This window comes from Colletotrichum higginsianum, chromosome 1, assembly GCF_001672515.1.
Source record: "Colletotrichum higginsianum IMI 349063 chromosome 1, whole genome shotgun sequence".
Taxonomy (NCBI): Eukaryota; Fungi; Ascomycota; class Sordariomycetes; order Glomerellales; family Glomerellaceae; genus Colletotrichum; species Colletotrichum higginsianum.
This window is the reverse complement of record NC_030954.1, coordinates 5,568,356-5,590,933: the sequence shown is the minus strand read 5'-3', so window position 1 is coordinate 5,590,933 and position 22,578 is coordinate 5,568,356. Positions and strand designations below refer to the sequence as shown.

The following is a 22,578-nucleotide window of genomic DNA, read 5'->3' as shown; positions in this document are numbered from 1 at the left end:
ATCCCATCATCACTGCAGCCTCTGTCTCTCCCCCATCTCTCTCTGGCCTAGGCTCTCTATCATCGACGACCACGAACAACACAACCAACAAAGCTCGTGGGTCATGGTCTGTTCTGCCCCTCCCCCCCGATGGCGCTAGGCAAGCTCCCAATTCCCAAAGAGGCACAGAGCATCACCGGCTCGCCTCCGGTCTGACACTTCTACGGAGGGGCAAGGAGCAATGCAAGTGTATCCGTACGAATAGACAAACAGCAGTCCATGCCCAAGTGGAGTTCACACACTGCTACCCTCAGGGTCGACTGACGCTTTCGCTACCCCGACTTGCGTATCGTTCGTCCTGCTTGCTCCGACTTCCTTCACCTTGCTCTCGTTTCGTCTCGCCACCGAGCATTGAGTCCTGTTGTGTTGCTTTCTGTCTCCGCATAATAGAAAACCGCAGCAGCTCTCCAAGGTGAATCCCGATCGTTGTCACCCCGATCATCATCTGCCCAATTGCTCAGCCCAGCGGTCTCAACATGAAGGCATTCGGAACTGCCGCCCTCGCGGTAGCAGCTGTCGCCTCGGCGGTCCTGGCACAGGAGTGCGCCGACGTGCTCTCCCCGAGCTATACTGCTCCCCAGGTCGCGCCCGGTTGGCAGGCCCAGCTTGTCGCGACCGGCTACAAGAAGCCGCGGACGATCCACGTCGACAGCGAGGGCGCCCTGCTGGTTCTCGACGCCGCCGTGGGTGTCTACCGCGTCACGTTCCAGGACAATGGCGGCACCTGTCTCAAGGTGATGGAGAGCAAGCTGCTGGTCAACAACACTCGTGTAAGGCCTCTTTTGTTCCCGTTTCGTTTCTCTTGGCCACATAGCTAACGCGACCCGCCTCCAGCTTACGCACGGCATGGCCTTCTCGGACGACGGCAAGACTCTGTACGCCTCCTCCGTCAGCCAGGTCCTCGCCTGGGCCTACGACGCAAAGGCCGGCACCGTCAACGCCGAGCCCGCCGTCGTCGTCGACAACATGGCCAACAACGACCAGACGACGCGCACGCTCGTCATGTCCAAGGCGTCCCGCAACTGGCTCGTCGTCTCGCGCGGCGTCGACGAGAATTTCGACATGGACGCCCTCGACGCCTCCTCGGGCCACGCCCAGGTCAAGGCCTTCGACCTCGGCAAGGCCGGCAACGACCCCTTCGACTTCAACACGGATGGCCAGCTGCTGGGCTGGGGCATCCGCAACGCCGTCGCCGTCGACGAGGACCCGGCCACCGGCAACGTCTGGGCCATGGACAACTCCATCGACGACATCACCCGCAACGGCGTCGACGTCCACGACAACAACCCGGGCGAGGAGCTCAACCTGCTCGGCGCCGTCGCCAACGACACGAGGACCGAGAACGGTCCCGCCAACTACGGCTACCCGCGCTGTTTCGCCGTCTGGGACACGTCCATCCCCCTCAACGACTCGCTCCGCGTCGGCGACCAGTTCTCCATGGAGCAGAACGCCACCATGAACGACACCCGCTGCCACAACGACTACGTCGCCCCGCGCCTGACTTTCCAGTCCCACACCTCGCCCGTTTTCCTCAAGTTCGCCAACGACGGCTCCCGTGCCTTTATGTCGTTCCGCGGAAGTTGTAAGTCTCTCTCACTCTCTCACACACACTCTCTCTCTCTCTCTCTTCACCTATACATATAGGTGTACATTTACATACAGACATATCTCTAACCAACTCAGTCAACCGCCCTGACCCCGTCGGCTACGCCCTCACCGCCGTCGACTTCTCAAACGGCGAGCCCGTCGCCAGCAGCGACTCCACCGACGCCCTCAAGAACATCATGTACAACAAGGACCTGTCCGCCTGCCCTGGCCAGTGCTTCCGTCCCGTCGGCCTGGCCTGGGACGCTCAGAACCGTCTGTTCATGACGTCCGACTCGACTGGCGAGATCTACATCCTGCGCCAGGAAGACGCTACGCCCACGTCCACCACCCCCGGCACCTTTGCCACGCCCACCGCCACGCCCACCGCCAAACCCAACGCGGCAAGCGGCGTTGCCCCTTCGCTCGGCCTGGGCCTCGGGGCGTTGGCCGCTGCTTGCTTGCTGTCTCTCTAAGGAAAAGAGGGGACCGTGCCTGCTGGGCGCGGATGTTGATGATTGGGAATAAAAGTATGTAGATATACCCTTGAGGGGCGGAATGAGTTGGGTTGTTGGACTTCGCCGTGTTGCGTTGCATAGTTTAACGATATATGAACATGACTTGCCTTATGATCAAAACCCGTCCTGGCGCCGCCGCGTCTTTTTTATGTCGATTTTGAGCTGGCTCGACGTGAAGATACCGTCGAGATGTTGTCACGAGCACTTGTGAAGAAAACAACACTTTGTCTCTTGTTATCTTCGTGTTGTTTTTCTTCTCTTCAGCGTGCTGGCGTCTCAAACAAAGAGCGGTTCTTGGTTCTGTAGAAGACGGGAACCTTTTGCAGCAAGGTGGACCAGTTTATGTCGATATATCAGAGCGAGTTGGTCGGTGAGAATTAAGACATTGGCTTAGTAGCATGCCCGAATGCATGGGGGATGGGGCGCCGAGTTCGAACACGCGGAAGCTGGGGATGGGGACTAAAGTAAGGCGAGTCAGCAATTGTGGGAGGTAAACAAAGACGATTGGATCACGAGAGCAACCTAAGAGCAGCAACAGAGGGACTCGTCAACTAGGATCAAAGACCTTGATATCTGGCTGTTTAAGTATGGCAGTATCTACCGGCGAATCCTCCTTTGGGTTCAAGGTTTTCAACCTTGAGCTCCTGCGTAACTAAGGACTTGAAAGCTCTGGTGCCGAGGCAAAAACTGAATCAGAGACTATGTAGCTCCTTGGGGGCGTTCCTTGAACAGGTGCTGGAGCTTTCCAGTGAGTGAGGAAAGGGTGTTGACGCCGGTTTGTGGAATGGAGAAGTTGTTGAACCGGGCCTGAAGATATTGGGTGATTGTCCGCGCGGTGGTACTTGAAACGATGGCTTGAGATGCGGTCGGAGCAACTGCTGTAACTGAAAACAAATTCGAACAACAGGGTGGCAATAAGGCAGAGTTCCTGTGATTGTTTTGTGGTTTTTTCTTTGCGAGAAAAAATCTTCAAAGGAAACCTGGGGTCAGAACTGTGCTTGAAATGGAGTTGAAAGGGAAGGGAACAGGAGGCACCGACTGTTGTTCTACGTCAAATGCCGTCTAGCTGACCTGGGTCGGGGTTCTGAGACTGGTCATCAGGTCATTCTCAGCACCAGTAATGCCTCTTCAGGTTTCAAGGCCAATTTGATGCTCACAGAACTGATGCAGGTAGGTTGACACATCAAGTAGCAAGGAAGAGGAGGAGGATCTTGCTATGGCTAGCCAAAGTCTATGCTTGGAAACCGAACTCCTGAATCATCCAAGTGACAGAGACAGAAACAGTGAATACAAGACAAGTTTTACGAAACTTCAGGTTGGGAAGGAGCTCTTCTCAGGGGTTTTGCCTGAAGCCTGCTTTTTGGTCAACCATCAGACCTGGACTAAGGACATACCATTGCATCAGTATATCTGCCAAGTACCTCTTAAGACTCGGACACATCTTAAGAGATGGTTTCGTTCTCGAATACAAAGTCAGAGACGGCAAGTTATCAAACTTGACATGGAACAGAAAGGCAGCCACAGCAACACGCAGCCCTGTTGAGGCATCTGGCTAGGCCCCTGCACTTACCATCACATGGATATATCAAACAGCCAGATAGAGCCTTAGGCTTTCTACTTTGAGCTAGAAGGAAACTGGAGGTGATTCTACCATATCTCATAAGGTTCTGTACCTTCTTTTATATGTTGTTGACCAATATGTTACTAGATGGTTGTTGGTTAGATGAATCACAGCCAACCTCACCTGTTTCTTCTCAAGGTTGTAAGTATGCCTTCACCCTCAGCATGCAAACCAGCCTCACCGCCCAGCAATTACTAAAAGAGAAGGAGTTTATCAGACGAGCCTCTTGAAGGTCCTTCCCTCTCTGAATGACTGCAACCTGGTCTTCGGTTACTTCAAAATACCTTTCTCATTCTCTTCTCCGCAATCCTCCCGATTTTACCGCACCAACCAATTCCGCTCCTCAAGCAGACTTCCCATTTCCACTCTTTAATTCCATTTTCTTCAACAACAAGCCTTTACAGCTCACTCATCGCCATCATGAGGTTCACTGCTGCTTCTCTCACCGCCATCGTCGCCTACTTCGCGACCGGCTCCGTCGCCAATGCGGCTGCCATCAACAACCAAGCCCAGGCTATGGCCGATCAGGGTGGCTTCGCTGGGAGTTGCAAGGACTTCGCCATCCACACGCGCGAAATCTCCCACGGCACCTACGTTGACATTGATGCCAAGTGCGCCGCCACCAACGACCGCGAGCTCAACACTCGCCTCCAGCTCAGTCTCTGCCTGGCTAACGATGCTGGCGTCATGAAGTGGTCCAAACGGTGAGAAAATAGACATTGCTTTTTTTCAAATTTCGTGATCCCTCATATGCTAACACTTACCTTCTTCCTAGTGGCAAGTTCGACAAGTCCTGCAATGGTTGCACCATCAAACATGTCAGCAAGAAAGAGGTCAAGATGGGCTGCTGGTGCGATCCTGTTGTCCGTAAGACATTCCGCTACACTGAAATCAACCTTAGTACGCTGCTTCTCCCTTTTTGTATATCCGTCTGTAATCTGACCTGACTTTTCAAAGATGACGGCATCCGCAATGAGGGCGGTCACACCTGGTGTGGTGATGAGATTGGCACTGCCTGGTAGACGCCACTTTCTTCTGCCTCTCAGCAGTTTCTTTTCTGGTAAAGGTTTAGTTCACACATCAGGGGATAGAACGCAATTATCATTAGGGGTTCACAGTTAGCATACATTAACCACCGTTCAAGGATATACTTAGGAGTTTGGGCTTAGAAATAGGTCCTAATTATAGAAATAGCTCCAGCCTTCTCATAAGGTAGTCAAAAACACTTATTATAGGCACTATTACATGGTATAGTAAACGACTTGGATGATGTGACAAGTCCCTTAGTCTGCATAATGAAATTATTTGGGAGGGTTTACTGTAAATACAGAACAGAAAGAGCTGTTCTGTCCTGAATCCTCCTGCTTCAAGTAACAAAGCAGACCCTGGCAGATGGTCACTATGGTAAGATGCTTATACCTTTGTTCATTTTCAGGCTTTGTAGGTATTGAGTATTCACCAGGAGCTGTTCCCTCCACACAAGACGTGCCTTCCTTCTCCTGGATGGTCTCCTTACTTTTTCACACGTGATTTGAAAGATCTTTTTAGCGAACTCTCCGTCCTGAGGTTCACTGTAATTTTTCTGATGTGAACAATTTATTCTCTCTCTCCCCTATCCTTCCTCCCCAACCTGCAAACTTCAACCTTCAACCCACAACCTCGTCCTCTCCTACATGGATTGCAGGCCTCCTTGGCTTCTCAGAGTTCTCTTCTCTCTCATTACTGTGGCCTCTTTTTCTCTCTTCCAGCTCTTCTTGAGGACCATTCCTGCGTCTAATTTCTCTTTTCACTCAAAAAGAACCCCCTTCCATTGCCACCCTCCGGACGAAACCAGAAACAGACACAGTGAAGAAGGATAAGAGTAGAGAAGGGTCAAAAAGCTTGATCACAAAGAAAATCTTTCTGCGTTGGATGCTGCTTCTTATCATTCTTTTGCAATTAGGTACGTCCCTCTTTCCAAGGCGAGTGACGCGTCAAACTTTTCACCTGTTTACAGCCACTTTCTGCACACCTTTGTCTCCTGCTAACTGGCACAAAACAAAAATAGTTAACTAGCTGCAACAAGCGCCTGTCCCTCAAGTGTCTTTGTACCACAGGAACTTGTAGTTCCTTTGCTCTTTGGACATTGTCAGAGCCAGATGACTCAGGATGTGTGGATTTGGACCCAAATAGGTATGAAGACCGCCTTTGGCTGTCAGATGATACCCTCACTAAGAACTCGGACTTTCCAGGTTGCTTCTTGTTTCATGCTTCGACACTCAAACCCTCAGGTCACTGCCGAAAAGCATTTCGGATTCTTTGCTTTGGCTCTTTTGCTGTGCAACCATGTCAGTGTCAAGGTGACAATACACAAAGCAAAGCTGACCTATCTTACAGTGTTTTGACAAAATCATGCTGCCCCTGGCCCTTGCATGCTGCAAGCCATCTGTCATGTTGGATTCTGAGAATGGACAGAACGATTCGATCAGCTGGAGAACTCTAGTCCCTCAGCACAGAGTAAAGCTCCAAATCAGGGGTTTGGAAGAGTGAGCAGCTCCTGTCAACCTTACCACACTTTGAAACTGACAATTCCACTTCCAGGCCTTCTACTCACTATGGAGCTGTCTAATGAGACTGGAACCATGCGGCAGCCTCAAGGCACTGAGCCGGACCTGTTACGGCTGGGGTTTTCCGCCAATATACGCCAAGGACCTTGGAAGTTGGAGCTTGACGCCGATCCCAGATCAATGCCCTCCAAGCACTTCCATGAAGTCTATGGCCACTTTCAACGTTGGAATATACCCCATGGAGTGTGTGGTGTTGTCTTTGTTCTTGTGGCCGGCGCCTACATGGGCTTGAACATTGAATCCTGAACCCTTTGGATTGGCGTGTCCGACAAGATATCACTCAAGCTAGTCAATTGGCTGTGAGCATGGGCTCAGACAGCGGCGAACGGTCTTGAGTGTTGAATGAAGCACGACTTGATGAGTGAAAGTAAGTCTTTGCCCTCGCCGAGGACTAGGCTTCCTTGCTGACAAGTTTACGATAGTAGGTCCATTTCGATGGCCTTTGGGGAGTGGGAGACCCCCATGTTGTACGTCAACTCTGCTGCAGTGTTGGACATGGCCTTTGCAACTAGAAGCTCCTCTGGTTGTTGGCCGACTCGGGCTGGCTCCCGTTGGGCTCGAATATGCCAACAAATCCGTCAAACTCCCGGCTTCAACTACGGAGAGTCCAGCGATATCTCGGGTCCTTTAGGACATTCTCTGCTTGAGATGTCCAAAAGGGACCTGTTTTGTTTGTCCTTCCGAGGTTCATACCTCATTGCAGCTGCGTGCATTGTCAGGCCCTTAGGACATTCTCTGCTTGAGATGTCCAAAAGGGTCCTGTTATGTACGTCCCGCCGAGGTTCATACCTCATTGCAGTTGTTGTTGTGAGGGAACGGGGGAGGGAGTTGGCGGCAGCGCAACCATCAACTCCCTCCCTACATAGCCGACTCATTTCGGCCTGCAAAGAGTGACCCATTCCCAAACAATCGCCAAGTAGATGGAGAATGACAGGGCCAGAGAGTCAAGAAGCGAACTTGTGGGCAGGGTTGAGGTGATCATAGTCGAATCAAATCCTAGACGATATCGGTGGCGGACGCGTTCTGGTAAGTCGACAAGCTCTTCGCACTGAGGATTTCGCTTTGCGTTACCCCTTTGCTGTTCCAGGCCTTCGAAACATGGCTGACCACTTCTCGTTTTCACCCAGCGATGTATCAAGATCACAATCAAGCAACATGGCACTGCCGAGGCACCGACCCCGGCCAATGCCTCGAACCAACCCGAGATATGAAGCATGGAAACACCGAAACGTGGATTGGGAACATGGAAATAGATTGTCTTTGTCATAATTGGATTCTGGGCCAAGCCGAGGTCACGGTTGCTCAAAAGAAAAGGGCCGACGTTGAGATTCTGAAAGTCAATGACGCGATGCCCTTTGGGAATGAGGAGAACATGTCGACAGGCACTTCAATGGGTGTTGGACGAGCGGCAGAGACACAGCGAGATCATGGCAAAAAGTCTTGGTATAAGACAAATGAGATTTATTCAAAGAGCCAAATGGCTGAAGCCTCACTGAGGAGGGAGAAGGTTTGGTATCTGCGACGTAAAGAAAGAGTCGTTCATCGTACTTCTCGACCAGGCATGTGTGGCCGAGGGGATATTTTCCGTGGTATCGTTTCGGGTTTTCCATTGTTTTTGTTCGTTTCGTTTCGTTTCATTTCGTGAGATTCTTGTCGTTTCTTTCGTTCGTTTAAAGTAAAAGGCCGCTCCATGTCTTTGGGCAGCCGGGCTCGGGACTTGCTCGGCGTGTAGTATGTGATACACTCAAGCACACCCCGACGTAAGGGCTTTTTTTGAGGGTTGTGTCGGAGATCGTTTCTGGGGTCGATCCAACACGGATTTCTGATGTCTCGTGCCGGCGGTTTGGGAAGTTCAACAAACCGCCATCGAGGCTATTTGGTCCGGATGTTCTGCAGGTGCATGTGCAGACTGGCGAAGCTGATGGGCAGCTCGATGAGCGAGCTCTTCATGCTTGGAGTGTGGCACGAGGCCGGGATCTCGACGGCGAATGCCTCGAAGCCGGATCGGGCGCCTGTGTAGGTAATGTGTCAGTCTCAGGGTCTTTGGTATGATGAAAGCGGGCAGTGGTGACATACCCATGCCGTGCAAGCTGGTCGCCTCAAGCTTCGTGACCTCGTCCTTCAGGTTCACAACGTACGAGCTCTCTGATTGAGCTGCCAGAGACGTCAGAATAGAAAGACTTGAGAAGCTGACGAAGAAGGCCAACTTACTCTCAGCGACGTTGGTCCTGTTGTCAAAGTCGACGGACCAAGTGCTCTCCGGGGCCGACGCAATGTCGGCGGGACAGCCGGCGGCAGCAGCACCGTGCGACCCGGCCGAGACGCCGAGAAGCAGTGCCAGCAGCACCGACAGCAGCCCCATCAGCCTCTGCCACGAAGGCGAGGCCTGGGCCATGGTTGCTGGGTTGGGTATGGGGGGGGGGTGTTGATCGAGGGGTGCCTCGAAAGAGGATGGGTTCCAAGGGAAGAAAGTTTCCCAACGGTCTGCGGACACAAACACGTCTTTAATAGACGGTGTCGTCGAGCACCCGGCCAACGGCGGGCACATCGATCGAGCCGGGGGGTCGTGAAAGAAGCGGTGGGCGGGCGTTCGTGGTCGCTCGGTCAGCCACTCGGTTTTTTCGTTGCCTTTTTTTGTCTTCACGATCCTCCCCCCTGCGGAAACATCATCGGCGCACATGTCTGTTTCGTTGAAGACCGGTCGAGATGGGGCTAGCGTATCTGAGCTGGCCATGCATCTATGGGCTGGGTGTCGCGAGTTTCTGGCGGTAAAGGCTTCGCGCGGTTCGTCTGAAGACCGGATTGGGAGCTGGGCATCATGGATTGTTTGTTGAGGATCCGCTGCAAGCATCTTACGACGAACCGGATCTCGTCGTCGACGATGCGTCCCTGGTCTTGGAGTTGGGGAACTGATTGGACCGAGTCGCCGTCAACGGGGTTGGGTGCGATTTGGACAGGGGGAGCAAGACCACACCGCAAGACTGCGAGCGGAACAACCCCACCGTTGGATGGATTATTGGACCAGGGTCTACTCAGGGCATCTTGGAGGACGGGCCTGTTCGTGCCCAACCCTTTTCCTGCAACCATAGCCGCGGCTTCGCTTGGCCGGGTGTCCTGCTCGACGGTTGTGGTCCGTTGGCCGGAGACGGGCCCGGACGCCCGGCCGAGCCGGAGAGGAGGGGACAGACAAGAACATCAGCCTTGAAGCCTGAGGCGAAGGGATTCGAGCCAAGACGCCAGACTCAGCCAGGAGAGATTACGGGCGGATATCAGATGATCTGATAAGATGCCAATGCCCAATCACATCCACCGCCCAGATCTTGTCAATCAATACAGGCATGGCATCCTTGTCCTCCACTTCGGTTTCACGGATCATGATTTTGGAGACTTTGCGTAAATAAGGCTCTTTGGCAGTTTAAGAAACCCGGCTTTGCTTGTTATTGCGCGTTGTATTCATTGTATATGAACAAGCCATGCAAAGGAAGTTAACAAGAAACAGCTACGGGCCAAGGGTCGGACTGACTGCTTCTCCATTGCTGCCGTCAATCTCATCAAGTCATTGCCTGGTTTGTAATCTCCAAGGCCTTCTTCCCCGCTCACTCCTGCGCCGATACAGCCTGGGCAACTCGGCGTTCTCGTCCTCCATCCCTTGATTCGCCCATCGGATGAAGGCACTTGGCCAAGACCTCCATCGGCTGTAAGTCATCGGTCCAGTAGGAGAATCGCCAGAGGAGCTTGCGTATGCAACCACTTCTGCCCTGCGCACTCGTGTGGTATATAAGAGTGACTCTCTGCTCTACCCTTGCTCAACTCTAGTCTTCTCGGTACCTCTTTTTCTCACGTTGCCAAACATCAGAAAAACGTCGGAAATATTTTCTTTGCCGAACATAATCGACAACAACCAAGATGAAGTTCGCTACCGTCGCCGTAACGTTGGCCTCGACGGCCGCTGCTATCGAGTGGCTCCCCATCGTCCCCCTTCACGCCCGACAGGAGACTCCCGGCCCCAAGTTTGAGTGTCACGAGGATTGCGGTATGTACGCCAAGCTCTCAAGGGGACTGAAAGGACTCAATTGCTGATTCTAAACAGGCTATGCTATCCTCGGTGCCGATTTGGAGGGCTACTGCGACAATTCGACATGGGTCCAGCTTTTCGACGGATGCTTGGACTGCGCTCTCGAGTTCGACATCTGGAAACACTACGGCACCAGTGTGACTGAGGCTGCCGAGGAATGCAACCTAGACGCGACACCTGTCGCTGCTTCCAACGAGACGGCGAGCGCAACCCCTACAGCAGAGCCGACTGCCGACTCGACATCCACAGCTACCCCGACTGTCTCGGGAGAGGTGAGAAACCTGTGACGGGGCACTAAGGCTTCGTTGATACTGACATTCGTTGCAGTCGGCCACTTCTACCACCGAAGCCAGCGGTGCCGGCTTCAACCAGCCCGCGACGCTCGTCGTCGCCTTGGCGGCTATGTTGGCTGCCACCCAGCTCATGTAACATGGACTCAAAGCCATAGACCTGACGACATTGTGTTGATAACGGAGAGTTTGAAATAGGACCATAAACAGAACCTGTTGAATGAAACTTTTATGACAGATATAAGCCGAACAGTAGTCATGCCGCTTCAGAGTGTTCCTGTGGTTTCCAAGATGTTAGCATTCACTTGCTCGCCAGTTAGAAGAAGGCACCGTCGCCAGAAGCATACACGTTCCATTTGGAGTCAAACTGTTGGCTGAGGACAAGAAGCAGAATTGAACATAGACTCAGTTGAGCTAACGAGAAATGCTATCTGCCAGAAGCTGGGCAAGCAATGACGAAGTGCGGCAGAAAGCCCGTCCCTGGCGACGCAGTTCGTGGCACTAACAGTGATAGAATGCATACTATGGGCATTCGACTGGAACATTTCTTAGTGGTTTCACAGCATTGGAAGGGATAGAAACGACGATTGCTCTTATTGATAATGTAACACAAAAGCAAACGCCCTATGCAATGTACCAGCCAGCTACTCCAAGCGGCATTTGTTTGTATACACAGAAAGCTCCGCAGGGAGTAGTAAGAATGAGAGAAGAAAAAAAAGAGGATCATCTTCCATCACAAAGAATCATCCAAGCACGCTCCTGATGAAGCTGATTTGGCCGGGCCAAGTGGTCCCAAGTCAAAAACCTCAACTAGAGGATTTTTCCACCTTTCAAAGACGCTTAGGCAGAGGTGGGCTCGGCCTCGGGGGCGCCAGTGGGGGCGGCACCAGAGGGAGCACCGGAAGGGCGCTCGCCATCGAAGCCGGGAAAGCCGCCGCCGAAGCCGCCGGAGGGCTTGGCGGCGCCGGGGACCTGGGTAGGGCGGACGCCCGAGGGGAGAGCACCAGTGCCGTGGTTCTTGCCCTTGCCCTTGCCCTTGCCCTTGCCGGTAGGACGAGCACCGCCGGACTGAGTGCCGGTGGGGAAGGGGGTCTCGGCGGCCTGGGCACCGAAGCCAGCGGCCTCCTCGGAAGAGCCACGCGTGCGGGTCAGGAAACCGGAGTGGCCGCCGAAGCCGGGGAAGCCGCCACCGAAGCCTCCAGAGGGCTTAGCAGCACCGGGAACCTGGGTAGGACGGGCACCCTCGAGGCCGGAGGGGAAACCGGAGGGGCGCTCGCCGTTGCCGAAGCCGGGGAAACCACCGCCGAAGCCACCGGAGGGCTTAGCGGCGCCGGGGACCTGGGTGGGGCGTCCACCGGTAGGGAAGGCGGTGGGGAAGCCGGAGGGGACACCCGTGGGGCGCTCGGCCTCTTGGTCCTGGGCGAAAGCGCCGGCCGAGAGGGCGGCAAGAATGGTAGCAGCGATGACGTTGACCTTCATTTTGACAGAGGTATGTGAATGACTGAAGAGTGGTTGGGTTTTTGTTGAGGTGGGAAAAAAGGTTGAAGGAGTGTGGTTTCGAAAGAAAGGCTCGGGATCAAGAACGGAACAGAAGACTAGCTTCAATGTTTGAATGAAAGTGATGGAGATGGGATGGAAAGGAGAACAAGAAGGCCGGGTTCTTGGAAGGAGAAAGGCAGCAACTTATATCATTATGGCCGTGGCAGCAACAGGCTTTACAGGCCACGCATCTTGCTCATGGCCAGCCTGCATGGCGTCAACCCGGTCGAGGGCATGGAGGAGACATGACGGACTGTTGCGCCATCGGACGAGACAGATCGACATGGGGACATGGGGTGTTGACCCGGTATAGCGGGATGTGGGCGTCGAGCATCGCAAGAACCATGTTTAGCTCCCGGAGGCGTTGCCACCAACCGGTAGTTGTCTGCGGCTCAAGCCAAGGCCGGGCAGGATTGGAGGCCAGACCTTCCTGGTTTCGATCAAGACAGAACATCCGTGAGGGGTATGGGTGTCAAATTGATGTCAGTTTCTTGACCGATGGGTTCCCAAGGGGGGCGGGGCAAAATGAGTTTGCACGGGTCTGGGTTGCGCTTACGCAGCGGGATGATAGATGCTGCGTGGGAAAATGGAGCAGCCGGGCAGGTGTATGTCATTGCTCAACAAGTCAACAGTGCTCAGAGAGTTCGGAGAGTTCTAGGCCCAGCCAAAGAACGACAGATCGTCTCCGGGGTCAGGGTTGACTGCGGTCCACACGTGTAAGTGGTTGGGCCGTGGGAGTTTAACCCGTCACGACCCCCTCTGTTTCGAGGGGAAACGGAGTCGGGAGGTCTCCACCGCTCCCTTATTTTCCGACCATCGGGCGTTTGCCTTAAATGAGAACCGTCGTCGTCCTCGTTTCACCTTGACATTTTAGGTCGAGGGGAGGGGGAGCGGCACCGTCGTTCCTAGCGCGGGAGGTTTTCACTTGTTTTGGTCGTTCATGGCATGTCCACCTTTCCTTTGGTGCCATCGCTGCCGGGGACGGACCATGTCTTAATTACGCGTCATCAGATGGCAGCACGTCGCGCTTAGATGAGGCCCAGGGGGCATGCCTGCACCATGGACAGCCTTAACAAACATCCGCAGCGGCAGGGTGGATGTGGGCGCCGCGGCGATAGGAGCTGGAGAAATCAGCACATGTCGGTTTCGGGAAATCATATCCGCCAAGCTGACGAATGGCTTCGCCCTTGTACTCCTTTGTGAGACGGTGAGAAATGAAGCGACGAACCACTCTCAGGGATTCTGCTCTTTCTTCCGTCTATTGTTGGGTCACATTATGAAATAGCCAAATAACCATAACTTGGTCCGCATCGTCCGGATGAGCGGCTTCGGAGACCTGCAGGTGCCGAAACCCAAAGCGGTCCGCGTCATCGTAGCAGCAACTTCATCTCCGAGGAAAGGTAAGAGACCCGGCGAGTGAGCCTGAATTTCGTTGAATATTCTGCGAATCACAACGGCCCATGGAACAGCTGGACTAGCTTTCAAATGAAACTCGCCCCGGTTCTGTCTTTCAACTCGGAGGACGACGCTCCATAGTCCTTACAAGTTCCAACCAGTCTGAGGCCACCACTCGCAGGTCTGCTCCGATTCTTTCCAACCATATACCTCACTTGCCTTGGGGTCTGCCACATCCAACACTGCCGGGTCTCTGGTTGTTGCCTTTGTCATCGGTCGTCGGGAGCATCTGGCAGGATCGACACCAAGTATCACCTTGATCTGTGCCCCTCGCTCGACAACAGTCCATACCATACTTCTAGTTCTCGCATCTTATCCCGACGACTGTTTTATGGATGAATTTCCCGCCAGGGCTCTCTCCTCCCGTCTTCTCTTTCTACAGCTTTGGACACAGCACCCTATGCAGGAGCCAACCATGGCGGCTGCGATGAGAGGTATCCCAATACAAATAAAGAGATAAAGACTCTGGCTTATCTGCAACCCGTCCTTATTCTCTTTCGGCGGTTCGTATGCGCTATCAGGAATCACCTGGTCGGGCGTCCAGGTCGGCAGAGCTATCGACTTGGTGAGAGTGGGCAACTTTGGCGTCAGCGTCGCCGTGTCAGAAGCGGCCCAGGTCACTGCCCAGGGATCGTGGACCATGAGAATAGAGCCCGGGTACTCGCTTGACGTCTCTGTGCCTGCTCCGGTGTTGCGGCTCCAACTTCCACACAACCGGGACTCCGGGACCAGCGACGTTTGGGGCCAATATAGGGGAAGCCACTGGAGAGAGAAGCCACTTGGGTCGACAGTCAGAGAGTGTTCTTGTCCAAGAGCCCAAACCATTACGAGAGAAGAAACGCAAACAGACCTGTCGCAGCAAAAGGCCGTCGATGCCGCTGCAGAGCTAGCCTCAGCCATGTCCCAATACACCCAGCCATCGGGGCACACGCCTGGGGAAAAGCTGGGCTTTCCCGGGGTGGTTTTATCGCCCGTCCAACCAGGCGGGTAGCATGATGCGGCGGACTCAGAGACTATCACGCGGGTCATTCTTATGGTACCGTTGATGACATTTGAGCGCAAACTCGTGGTCCCCCAGTAACTCGTACAGTCGGGTGGCTGAACGAATGGCGTGGTGATGGCAAGCAACGCAGCACCCGTCACGGTGGTGGACGTTGTGATGCTGGAAGACATGGTCGTTTGCGGAGACACTAAGAGACTGAGGATGACGACGAAGACAGATTGGCACGAAAGGAATTGAGAATTTTCCGTTGGAGACTGTGGTTCGAGCCCCTTTTTTATGTTGCGTCTCCCATTCATCTTGAGGCTTCATGCGCCAAGGTGGCACAGCAAGAGTCGCTTTGCGCCCGAAATGAAAACCAGGCAGACGCTGGACCGCGGGCGCTCAGTTGCCTTCTCGCTAGCGAAGTTGAATGCTCTAAATCGCCAAAACAAGAGGTTCCGGTGGCTTCTTCGGGTCCTGAAGACTCGGGACTCACGGCGACCTTCTTAGGATGATACCGTAAATTCTCGCTGATAGTGGGCAAGCTGAGGTCAACAGCTAGGATGTAGAGATCATCACCTGGCGTTTTCCACCATAGTCCGTTCAGGAACACTGCCATGACCTAATTGAGATGGAAACATTCATCTCTCAAGATGTTTACTGTTGTATCCCCAGTCGGGAGGATAGGGGGCAAGCAAGCGAGCGAATCCCCGTCACAAACGGCACCCTCAACGAGTCAAACAAGGGCGCGCAACCAGTCTCAGTCTAGTTTCCAACGGCTGCTGTTTTCCCCCACAAACGGTTCTACCTCAAGCTCAGCAACAGGGGGAAAAAACATGCCAGAAACTTTCAAGATAAGCTTACTCCTGAGGAGAATATACAAGCTTTGTGGGGGTGTAGTTTAATCCCAAAACAGTCAGTCGCATCTACAACGTTCAACCATACCGCCGAATGCACTTCTGACTTGATGAATCGGTAACATCAAAACGGACCCCTGAGAACGTCGAGGACTTGTTTGGCGATCCACGAGTGTGCCTGGGTTGTGGGACTGCAACTACGTCAGAAGATCCGGTCGAAGAATGGCTAGAAGCCAGTACGACCGAGGAAGTCAGAGAAAGCATGGTAATGAGAGCGTACTGATACTCGTCCCAGTAAACCCTCCTCTCGGCATGTTCGCAGACCGTCACATTCGGCGTCTCGCCATATGCCCCCTCCAAGCAACTGCCGTACTTGCCCAGAGGGTCGAACCCGTACGCCAGAGGCGCGGCGTAATACTCGAAATCCTCAAAGAGCGGTCGAAGATCAACATGGACTGCCAGCCTCTGGAAGCGGCCAAGCAGGTCTCCCAGAAGGGCCGTGTAGCTCTGCAGACTCTGCTTCGTCGGGGTATCCACGTAGAAGCCGTAGGGGAGCTTCGACACATCCGGAGGTGAAATGGCGAGGACTTCTGAGCTGTGATACGCATCCCGCAGGCGCGTCGCCACTTGAAGCAAGACCTGGTGTGTCTGCGAAGCACTGATGTTGGGGTTGAACAGGATGTCGTTGGCTCCGGCGAACACGACGAACAATGGTGCGGCCAGGGCTGCCGAGTCCAAGGCCGCGAAGGCCCCTCCCTGGGGAGTGGTCTTGTCCAGAAAGGTGGCGAGTTGATCGACCACCGAAGGCACCGCAATCGTCCCGCCTGGTCCGGTGTATCCCTGCACCAAGTTGTTGGATGTAGTGGCGCCTCCCACTGCGTAGTCGTAGAGCGGGATCGACAAGTTGGCGGCTACGTATTCGGGCCAGACGGGGCCGTTGGAAAAGCGTCCGGCATAGCTGAGGTTGGAAAATCAGTCGACCCAAGCAAACGAACGGTCGGATCAGGAGAAGCTTTTTTTTTGGCTAACTATTTGTCTGTAGGCCATGCATTGTTCGATACCCGAGCCGACCCGTTGCCTTTGTGCGTGCGATCAGTCCTCGTCCCTTGCGTGTCAAAAGACTCGGAAACTCTGGACGCTCACCGTTGTCGCTAAACGAATCACCGAACACGACGATGCTGGAGAACGCGGGGGTCACTGCCCGATATTGCGAGTACGGGTCCGCAGCGTGTACCGCTGCGAGGAGGCCAAACAACAAGACTCGAGAAGTGTGAGCCATTGCGGGGGTTTTCGAATGGATTTGACTGGAAACCATGGCGAAGTTTGGGTTCAAAATGAGGGGAGACGGCCACAGTCTTGCGCTTTTGAGACGAAGTAAGCAGGAGATTTACGTCGGATTGAATTGCTGTCGGTGTTGGCCCTTGAGGGCAAGACCCTGCGGCTCGTCTGCATTCCGGAGATAATGGACAGCCGGCCATTGGGTGCGTCGCGCGTAAGCCTTAAGATTACAAGTGCCAGCGACGTATGAAGAGCGGCGCTATTGCAACTGGTGCTTATTTCTTACGAGAAACGTAACATTCTCTAGTAGCACGCTACCTAACCATACCTTCATGCTTGCCTGGGTCAACCTCGACGCCGTAGTTTGAGTGAAGAACAGAATGCTGTGCTCTGTAGTATGATGCATAACCAGCGTGTTTCCTTCAGGCGGCCGGATGATGTTGATTGCGCGAAAACCCCGAATATCTCTTCCGCCCAAGTCCGGATGCCATGCCGGATTTCCGGTGTTGGATGGAACCAGCCATCCCCAACAAACTGGACAAAACACCCGGCAACACTCCAACGCAATTGGAGAACCACTCCATTCGGGGGCACCAAAAGGCGTGCACCCCCTGCTAGTATCACAGGATTACAGGACTGAGACAGAACTGGATCCCCGGCAACCTGGTTCCGCTCCGCCTCCGGCTTGTGGGTGTTTGGACCGGGCCCGCAGATGCTCATTTCGGCCCCCAAATCTTCCCCACGCAGCGAGAGAGTAGCCCTACCTTTTGACTCACACGCAAGCACACATGATCGTTTGCGAGGTGAACTGGGCAACCATCACAAGTTGGTTCCAGTACTTCGCCCTGATGGTCTAGCGGTATGATTCTCCCTTAGGGTTGTCTACGACATCTCAATTCTCGAATGGGAGAGGTCCCAGGTTCGATCCCTGGTTAGGGCCCTACGATTTTTTTGCCATTTCACCCTTTGCGAATGGGGTTCTCAAGTGAAGTGAGTGAATCTTCACCTCTTTTTCATCTTGGTGGTTTGTGATGCCGGCGTTGAGGCTGTGCACAGCCAGCCCCCTGTAGCTGGAGTGGCTGAAGTGGCGCCGGATCATTTTGACTTAGTAAGCGATCTTAGTAAGCACGTCAACTAGTGGATGGCTTTATCACCCGGCCAGCAGCTCCAGCAGTTATTTATAGCTTCACTTGATCAAGCACTGCTTCATGCTCTTCAGCATCGATAATCGATACAAAACGACTAGTCACAACGCAAGAAAAGTCCTGCAGGGTTCTCCTCCTCTTTGGCATGCAGCAGTCGCTCGAGCTGCCTTTGGCGGGGGAGACATTCCCGTAATCAGCAAAATCTGCTGCCCATTGCCCTCAAAGCCAAGCATGTTTTGTTAGAACTACCTAACGCGGGGTCTGCCGATGCCTGCGCCTAGTGAGCGGTCTGTTCCTTGTGCGGCTAATATGCTGGTGGCACAAGAGGTGATTATCTTGCCATGAGTTCCACGGGATGCTACCTGTTATCAGACATCACTGCGGGCGTATAAGAAGAGGGAAGGCTGCGACATCATTCTCCTCGGTTGTCCATCGTGTGAATTCCAGGTAAAACCCTCCTGCACTCATGCGCTCTACAGGACGTGATGAGTACAACCGACACGAAAATGGGCATTTTCACGCCCGGTAAGGAAAAGAGCCTGGCGGGCCCTGTCGCTTCGCGTCTGCGCGGTGGTGGCGGTAGTATGAATCGGACTCGTATTGAATCGCATGTGTTCCAAGTGCGAATGAGTTTTAGGAGGCTTCAGAGACACCGCGCAGCCACCTCGTCAGGTCAACCCTCACGCCGCTGACGGAGAACCTGGACATGATCAGCTTCGATGGCGAAGAGTGGAAGACGGGGCGCGCCCGGTTCAACCCGAGCTTCAGCAGCAAGAACTCTTGGAGCCTGGTTCCCGGAGTGATCGAGGATGTTGAGGTCTTCGCCGGCCTCTTGCGACAGCGAGCTGGGACCGACGGCAGCTGGGGCGAAGTGTTCCCTCTTGAAGACTTGACGACGAACCTGACCATTGATATCATCGGCCGCGCCGTCCTCGACGTCGAGCTCAACGAGCAGACCGCTGGCCCCAGCAGGTTCAAAGGCCACTTTCTGGACCAGATCTCGCGGTGCATTGTTGTCGTCAACATCAACACATGGCAATACTAAATATAGTCCGTGGCGGTCGTCCTCTATCGCCCGCAACAGACGCGTCATGCACAGCGAGCTGCTGCCCTCAATCGAGCAGTGCATGCAACAAACGAGGATGCAGAAGAGCCCTCACAAGACCATCGTTCAACTGGCGCTGAAGTCACTTCTCGGCGCGTCCGACAAAGAGGAGGCGCCTCCCGTGGACCAGCGGTTCGTCGATACCGTCGTCTCCCCGCTCAAGCTGTTCATGTTAGCGGGGACACGACACAACGACGACGGAATCTTTTCGTGGCCACGACTCGGTTGCCAATCCTGCTAATGTGCCCGTAGAGGAACACAACCGGGCCCAAGTTCGAGGTCGAAGGGGGCCGCTGTCAACAACTCGATAAGGGCACGCCGCACATCAACGAGGGGATGCCGGTTCTCGTGAGAATTGGTCAGAAAGAAGGTTGGGTCGTTGCCTCGGTTTGCCTCAATCCGAGTCGAGTTGTCTAGAGGGACGTCGAGAACATCTCTGATACTGAAGGGGGTCGGGGAGGGTGAGAAGACGCGACGACGCGGGTGGTTTAGCGTAACTTCGGTGACATCTTTTCAACAGGAAAGACGAAAAACGGAGCACCTTTTCTCAATGTCCTCTGTGCGAGGCCTATCCACCTGGCTCGTGCAGCTAACTATATTGTTCTGATTCCGTGGAGTGGTGATGCAAGTTAGGGTCTGGCCGTATAGCCTTGTAGTCAGTGTCAGGTGACTAGACCTGTTCAACAAGCACAAAGACACTCACTATACAGATTCTCAACTACAATTCAGCCAAGGTCCCACTGGTTGTTGTAGTCTGACGGCTACCTGTTGCTTAATGTTGTGACAGCCGTCAAAGGTTCCAAAGCGTGGCGCCGGTGCTCCCGGAACTCGGGGCTCCCGGGGTCCGGGGCTCCGGGATAAGCTCAGCTTCAGCAATTACCAACGACACACAAAGGACTATTTTATCGGACGGACAGGCCTTTGAACTGAGGTCTGGACAAGGGTCAGAAAGGAACAAGACTTACATAAGCGTCTGATCCCAAACCATCAACCTTCCATGGCACCGGATTGGCCGGGTCGCATTTGCCCCTCCCGAAACGTATCCTTATGCGGCCTAATCTCTAATCTATGCTTAGTGTACGCGCCAATGCTCAAATAGTCCGTCCCAGTTGTGGTCATTCGTTTCTCTCTCTCTCTCAGTCTAGGCAACCGTTGCTCCCCATGTCCGTTCTCTGAAACGAGCACCGCCCAAGAATAAATGTCACGTAACGTGGCTCGGCGGCGGAGTTATGCAGAGTCTTCCAGTAGTGACTGAACTGCAACTGTTCAAGCTGGCCCGTATTGCCTTCAAGACCTCGCTTCCTGAGACGACTACTCTTCGGCGCCGCCTCTCCATAGGCCGCCTCATACTCTCACGGCATCGAATTGGAGGAACACGCCCTCACGGCCTCTCGCGTGCTAGTCAGACACCGTGAACTTCCAACCCGGCTAACCCACATTTCGACTCTTCCAGATGGCCCGACTGGGCGCAGCCAAGGTGAAGACGGGGTGCATTACGTGCAAGTGAGTGCCCCCCTCCCCCTTTCCGACCCAGTCTATAGACACAGACTATGCAGGACTGGGCGGATCTTGATTATTGTCTCTGCTTTCCTTCCTTTTGCCGGTCACTCATCAGCCCCCCCAGGATCCGTCGGGTCAAGTGTGACGAGGCGCGCCCAGCCTGCAACCGGTGTGCCAGCACAGGGAGGAAGTGCGATGGTTACGTGACGCCGCCGACGGGAGCGTACTCGTGGAGTCAGCTGCTCAGCGCGCGTCCGCCACCGACCGAGTCGGCGCCGGATGCCGAACTACGGCAGCTCGCATTCTTCCGGCGCAACGTGGCGCCCTCACTGTCCGGGGTTCTCGATAGCTACTTCTGGACGCATCTCGTCCCCCAGTTCTCCCACCAGCAGCCGGCGGCGAGACACGCGATGCTGGCCATCAGCTCGCTCTATGAGAAGTTCCTGGAGGACCCGCTGGACCGGTCGGCCGAGAAGAACGCCTTTGCCGTCACCCACTACAACGAGGCCATCAAGCACCTGAGGACGACGACGAACCAGGAGGCCGTGCTCTTCGTGTGCATCCTCTTCGTGTGCATCGAGATGCTCCGCAACAGGTGCCAGACCGCCATCGAGCACTGCCGGCACGGCATCAACATCCTCAACGACGTCAAGACCAAGTCCAACATCACCAAGGACTACCTGGAACCGGCCTTCTGCCGCCTCGGCATCTTCCCCTACTTCTTCGGCGTCCGCCCGGAGACCTTTCCGGCCGTGGCGTCGCCGTGCCGCGTCCCGACGCCGCCGTTCCACAGCCTGCTGGAGGTCCAGGAGGCGCTGGACCCGTTGCTCGTGCGGACCATCCGCTTCATCAGGATGGCGGACGAGTACCGGCTCGGGGACGAGACGTGTCCCCGACCCGACGCGGCCACGATGCAGGAGCGGGGGGAGATTGACGGGCTGCTCGACGCCTGGCTGGGCGAGCTGCAGGCCTTCAAGGAGCGCAAGAGGATCCAGAAGTGCAAGCTCATGGCCATGCGCGAGGAGCTCGTCGAGCGGCTGCTCGAGTCCAAGTGGCTCGTCGGCAAGATCTGGATCGACACGTGCTTCTCGCGCGGCGAGGCCGTCTACGACCTGCACATGGACAAGTTCCGCAGCATCATCGAGCTCGCGAGGGAGTCCGAGGCCATCCTGCGCGCCATGTGGACCAAGTTCCCGCGCGCCAAGTTCACCTTCGAGATGGGCTTCGTGCCGCAGCTGGCCTTCGTCCTCGTCAAGTGCCGCTCGCTGAGCCTGCGGACGACGGCCATGGGCCTCCTGAAGGCGCTCGCCCACGAGAAGGAGAGCTGCTGGGACCTGGCGACCGTCACGACGCTCGCCGTGCAGGTCATCGGATTCGAGCACGGCCTGCAGCTCGGCCCGGACGACGACATGGCCGACATGGTCGACGACGGGACGCTGCCGCCCGAGGAGCGGCGCATCAAGGACTCGGCGTTGCAGGACGACAGGCGCGTTGTATCTAGCACCGACGGCACGGGTATCCTCTGGAGAAAGGTTGCGCTCCTGTTGAGAGAACCAGAGGGGCCTGTCACGGTCAAGGAAGAGTGGGTTTCCGTGCCCTTGAGGCCCAAGCCATGAAAAAAATCTATTATTAAACCGCAACTCCTTTCCCCCCTCCTCTCCCATCATCGTCTTGAGGAGTCTCGTCGCCAGTGTACCTGTGTTTGCCGTGTGTATAAAAAGGGGAAAGAAAGAAAAAAGAAGAAAAAAACACACACCCCCATGTACAGAGAGACTACGCCGCACGCGTACACACAGACAACACACACGCCCGCGCAAGATGTCGTGCTGACGCCGCCAACAGGGGGGGTTTATTTTCCCATTCCACGTCGCTGTAATATTAACCTAGCGCTGTTCCACCATGCGGAGCTGCCATTGGTCGGGTCGCATCTTTTATGTAAAGGAGCGAATCCTGGGGCTGTGCATCGCCAGACGCGGCCGTGATA

General features: G+C 54.7%; 10 protein-coding genes across 10 annotated transcripts; 6 read left to right on the top strand and 4 right to left on the bottom strand.

Annotated features, from left to right (window-relative positions):
- Positions 1-515: 515 nt before the first annotated feature.
- On the top strand, positions 516-2,099 carry CH63R_01653 (Glucose sorbosone dehydrogenase; the record flags this gene model as incomplete). The annotated part of the gene is made up of 3 exons (XM_018296628.1): positions 516-809; positions 874-1,621; positions 1,723-2,099. 3 exons carry the CDS (start codon positions 516-518, stop codon positions 2,097-2,099), a joined length of 1,419 nt encoding a protein of 472 aa, XP_018164990.1.
- Positions 2,100-4,182: 2,083 nt separating this feature from the next.
- CH63R_01652 (Cvnh domain-containing protein) lies at positions 4,183-4,784 on the top strand (the record flags this gene model as incomplete). Its single annotated transcript, XM_018296627.1, has 3 exons — positions 4,183-4,466; positions 4,538-4,662; positions 4,720-4,784. The coding sequence occupies 3 exons, from the start codon at positions 4,183-4,185 to the stop codon at positions 4,782-4,784; spliced, it is 474 nt and encodes a 157-aa protein (XP_018164989.1).
- Positions 4,785-8,240: 3,456 nt separating this feature from the next.
- Positions 8,241-8,916, bottom strand: CH63R_01651 (uncharacterized protein; the record flags this gene model as incomplete). The annotated part of the gene is made up of 3 exons (XM_018296626.1): positions 8,241-8,380; positions 8,445-8,522; positions 8,580-8,916. The coding sequence occupies 3 exons, from the start codon at positions 8,914-8,916 to the stop codon at positions 8,241-8,243; spliced, it is 555 nt and encodes a 184-aa protein (XP_018164988.1).
- Positions 8,917-10,274: 1,358 nt separating this feature from the next.
- Positions 10,275-10,872, top strand: CH63R_01650 (uncharacterized protein; the record flags this gene model as incomplete). Its single annotated transcript, XM_018296625.1, has 3 exons — positions 10,275-10,401; positions 10,459-10,715; positions 10,771-10,872. 3 exons carry the CDS (start codon positions 10,275-10,277, stop codon positions 10,870-10,872), a joined length of 486 nt encoding a protein of 161 aa, XP_018164987.1.
- A 701-nt stretch (positions 10,873-11,573) lies between these two features.
- CH63R_01649 (uncharacterized protein) lies at positions 11,574-12,212 on the bottom strand (the record flags this gene model as incomplete). Its single annotated transcript, XM_018296624.1, has 1 exon — positions 11,574-12,212. One exon carries the CDS (start codon positions 12,210-12,212, stop codon positions 11,574-11,576), a length of 639 nt encoding a protein of 212 aa, XP_018164986.1.
- A 1,129-nt stretch (positions 12,213-13,341) lies between these two features.
- On the bottom strand, positions 13,342-14,900 carry CH63R_01648 (uncharacterized protein; the record flags this gene model as incomplete). The annotated part of the gene is made up of 2 exons (XM_018296623.1): positions 13,342-13,530; positions 14,142-14,900. 2 exons carry the CDS (start codon positions 14,898-14,900, stop codon positions 13,342-13,344), a joined length of 948 nt encoding a protein of 315 aa, XP_018164985.1.
- Positions 14,901-15,690: 790 nt separating this feature from the next.
- Positions 15,691-16,881, bottom strand: CH63R_01647 (GDSL-like Lipase/Acylhydrolase; the record flags this gene model as incomplete). The annotated part of the gene is made up of 4 exons (XM_018296622.1): positions 15,691-15,757; positions 15,847-16,524; positions 16,596-16,644; positions 16,710-16,881. The coding sequence occupies 4 exons, from the start codon at positions 16,879-16,881 to the stop codon at positions 15,691-15,693; spliced, it is 966 nt and encodes a 321-aa protein (XP_018164984.1).
- Positions 16,882-18,495: 1,614 nt separating this feature from the next.
- Positions 18,496-19,034, top strand: CH63R_01646 (Cytochrome P450 4V3; the record flags this gene model as incomplete). The annotated part of the gene is made up of 2 exons (XM_018296621.1): positions 18,496-18,571; positions 18,637-19,034. The coding sequence occupies 2 exons, from the start codon at positions 18,496-18,498 to the stop codon at positions 19,032-19,034; spliced, it is 474 nt and encodes a 157-aa protein (XP_018164983.1).
- A 46-nt stretch (positions 19,035-19,080) lies between these two features.
- CH63R_01645 (Cytochrome P450 4V3) lies at positions 19,081-19,335 on the top strand (the record flags this gene model as incomplete). The annotated part of the gene is made up of 1 exon (XM_018296620.1): positions 19,081-19,335. The coding sequence occupies one exon, from the start codon at positions 19,081-19,083 to the stop codon at positions 19,333-19,335; it is 255 nt and encodes an 84-aa protein (XP_018164982.1).
- A 1,212-nt stretch (positions 19,336-20,547) lies between these two features.
- Positions 20,548-22,210, top strand: CH63R_01644 (C6 zinc finger protein; the record flags this gene model as incomplete). Its single annotated transcript, XM_018296619.1, has 2 exons — positions 20,548-20,597; positions 20,719-22,210. The coding sequence occupies 2 exons, from the start codon at positions 20,548-20,550 to the stop codon at positions 22,208-22,210; spliced, it is 1,542 nt and encodes a 513-aa protein (XP_018164981.1).
- Positions 22,211-22,578: the final 368 nt, after the last annotated feature.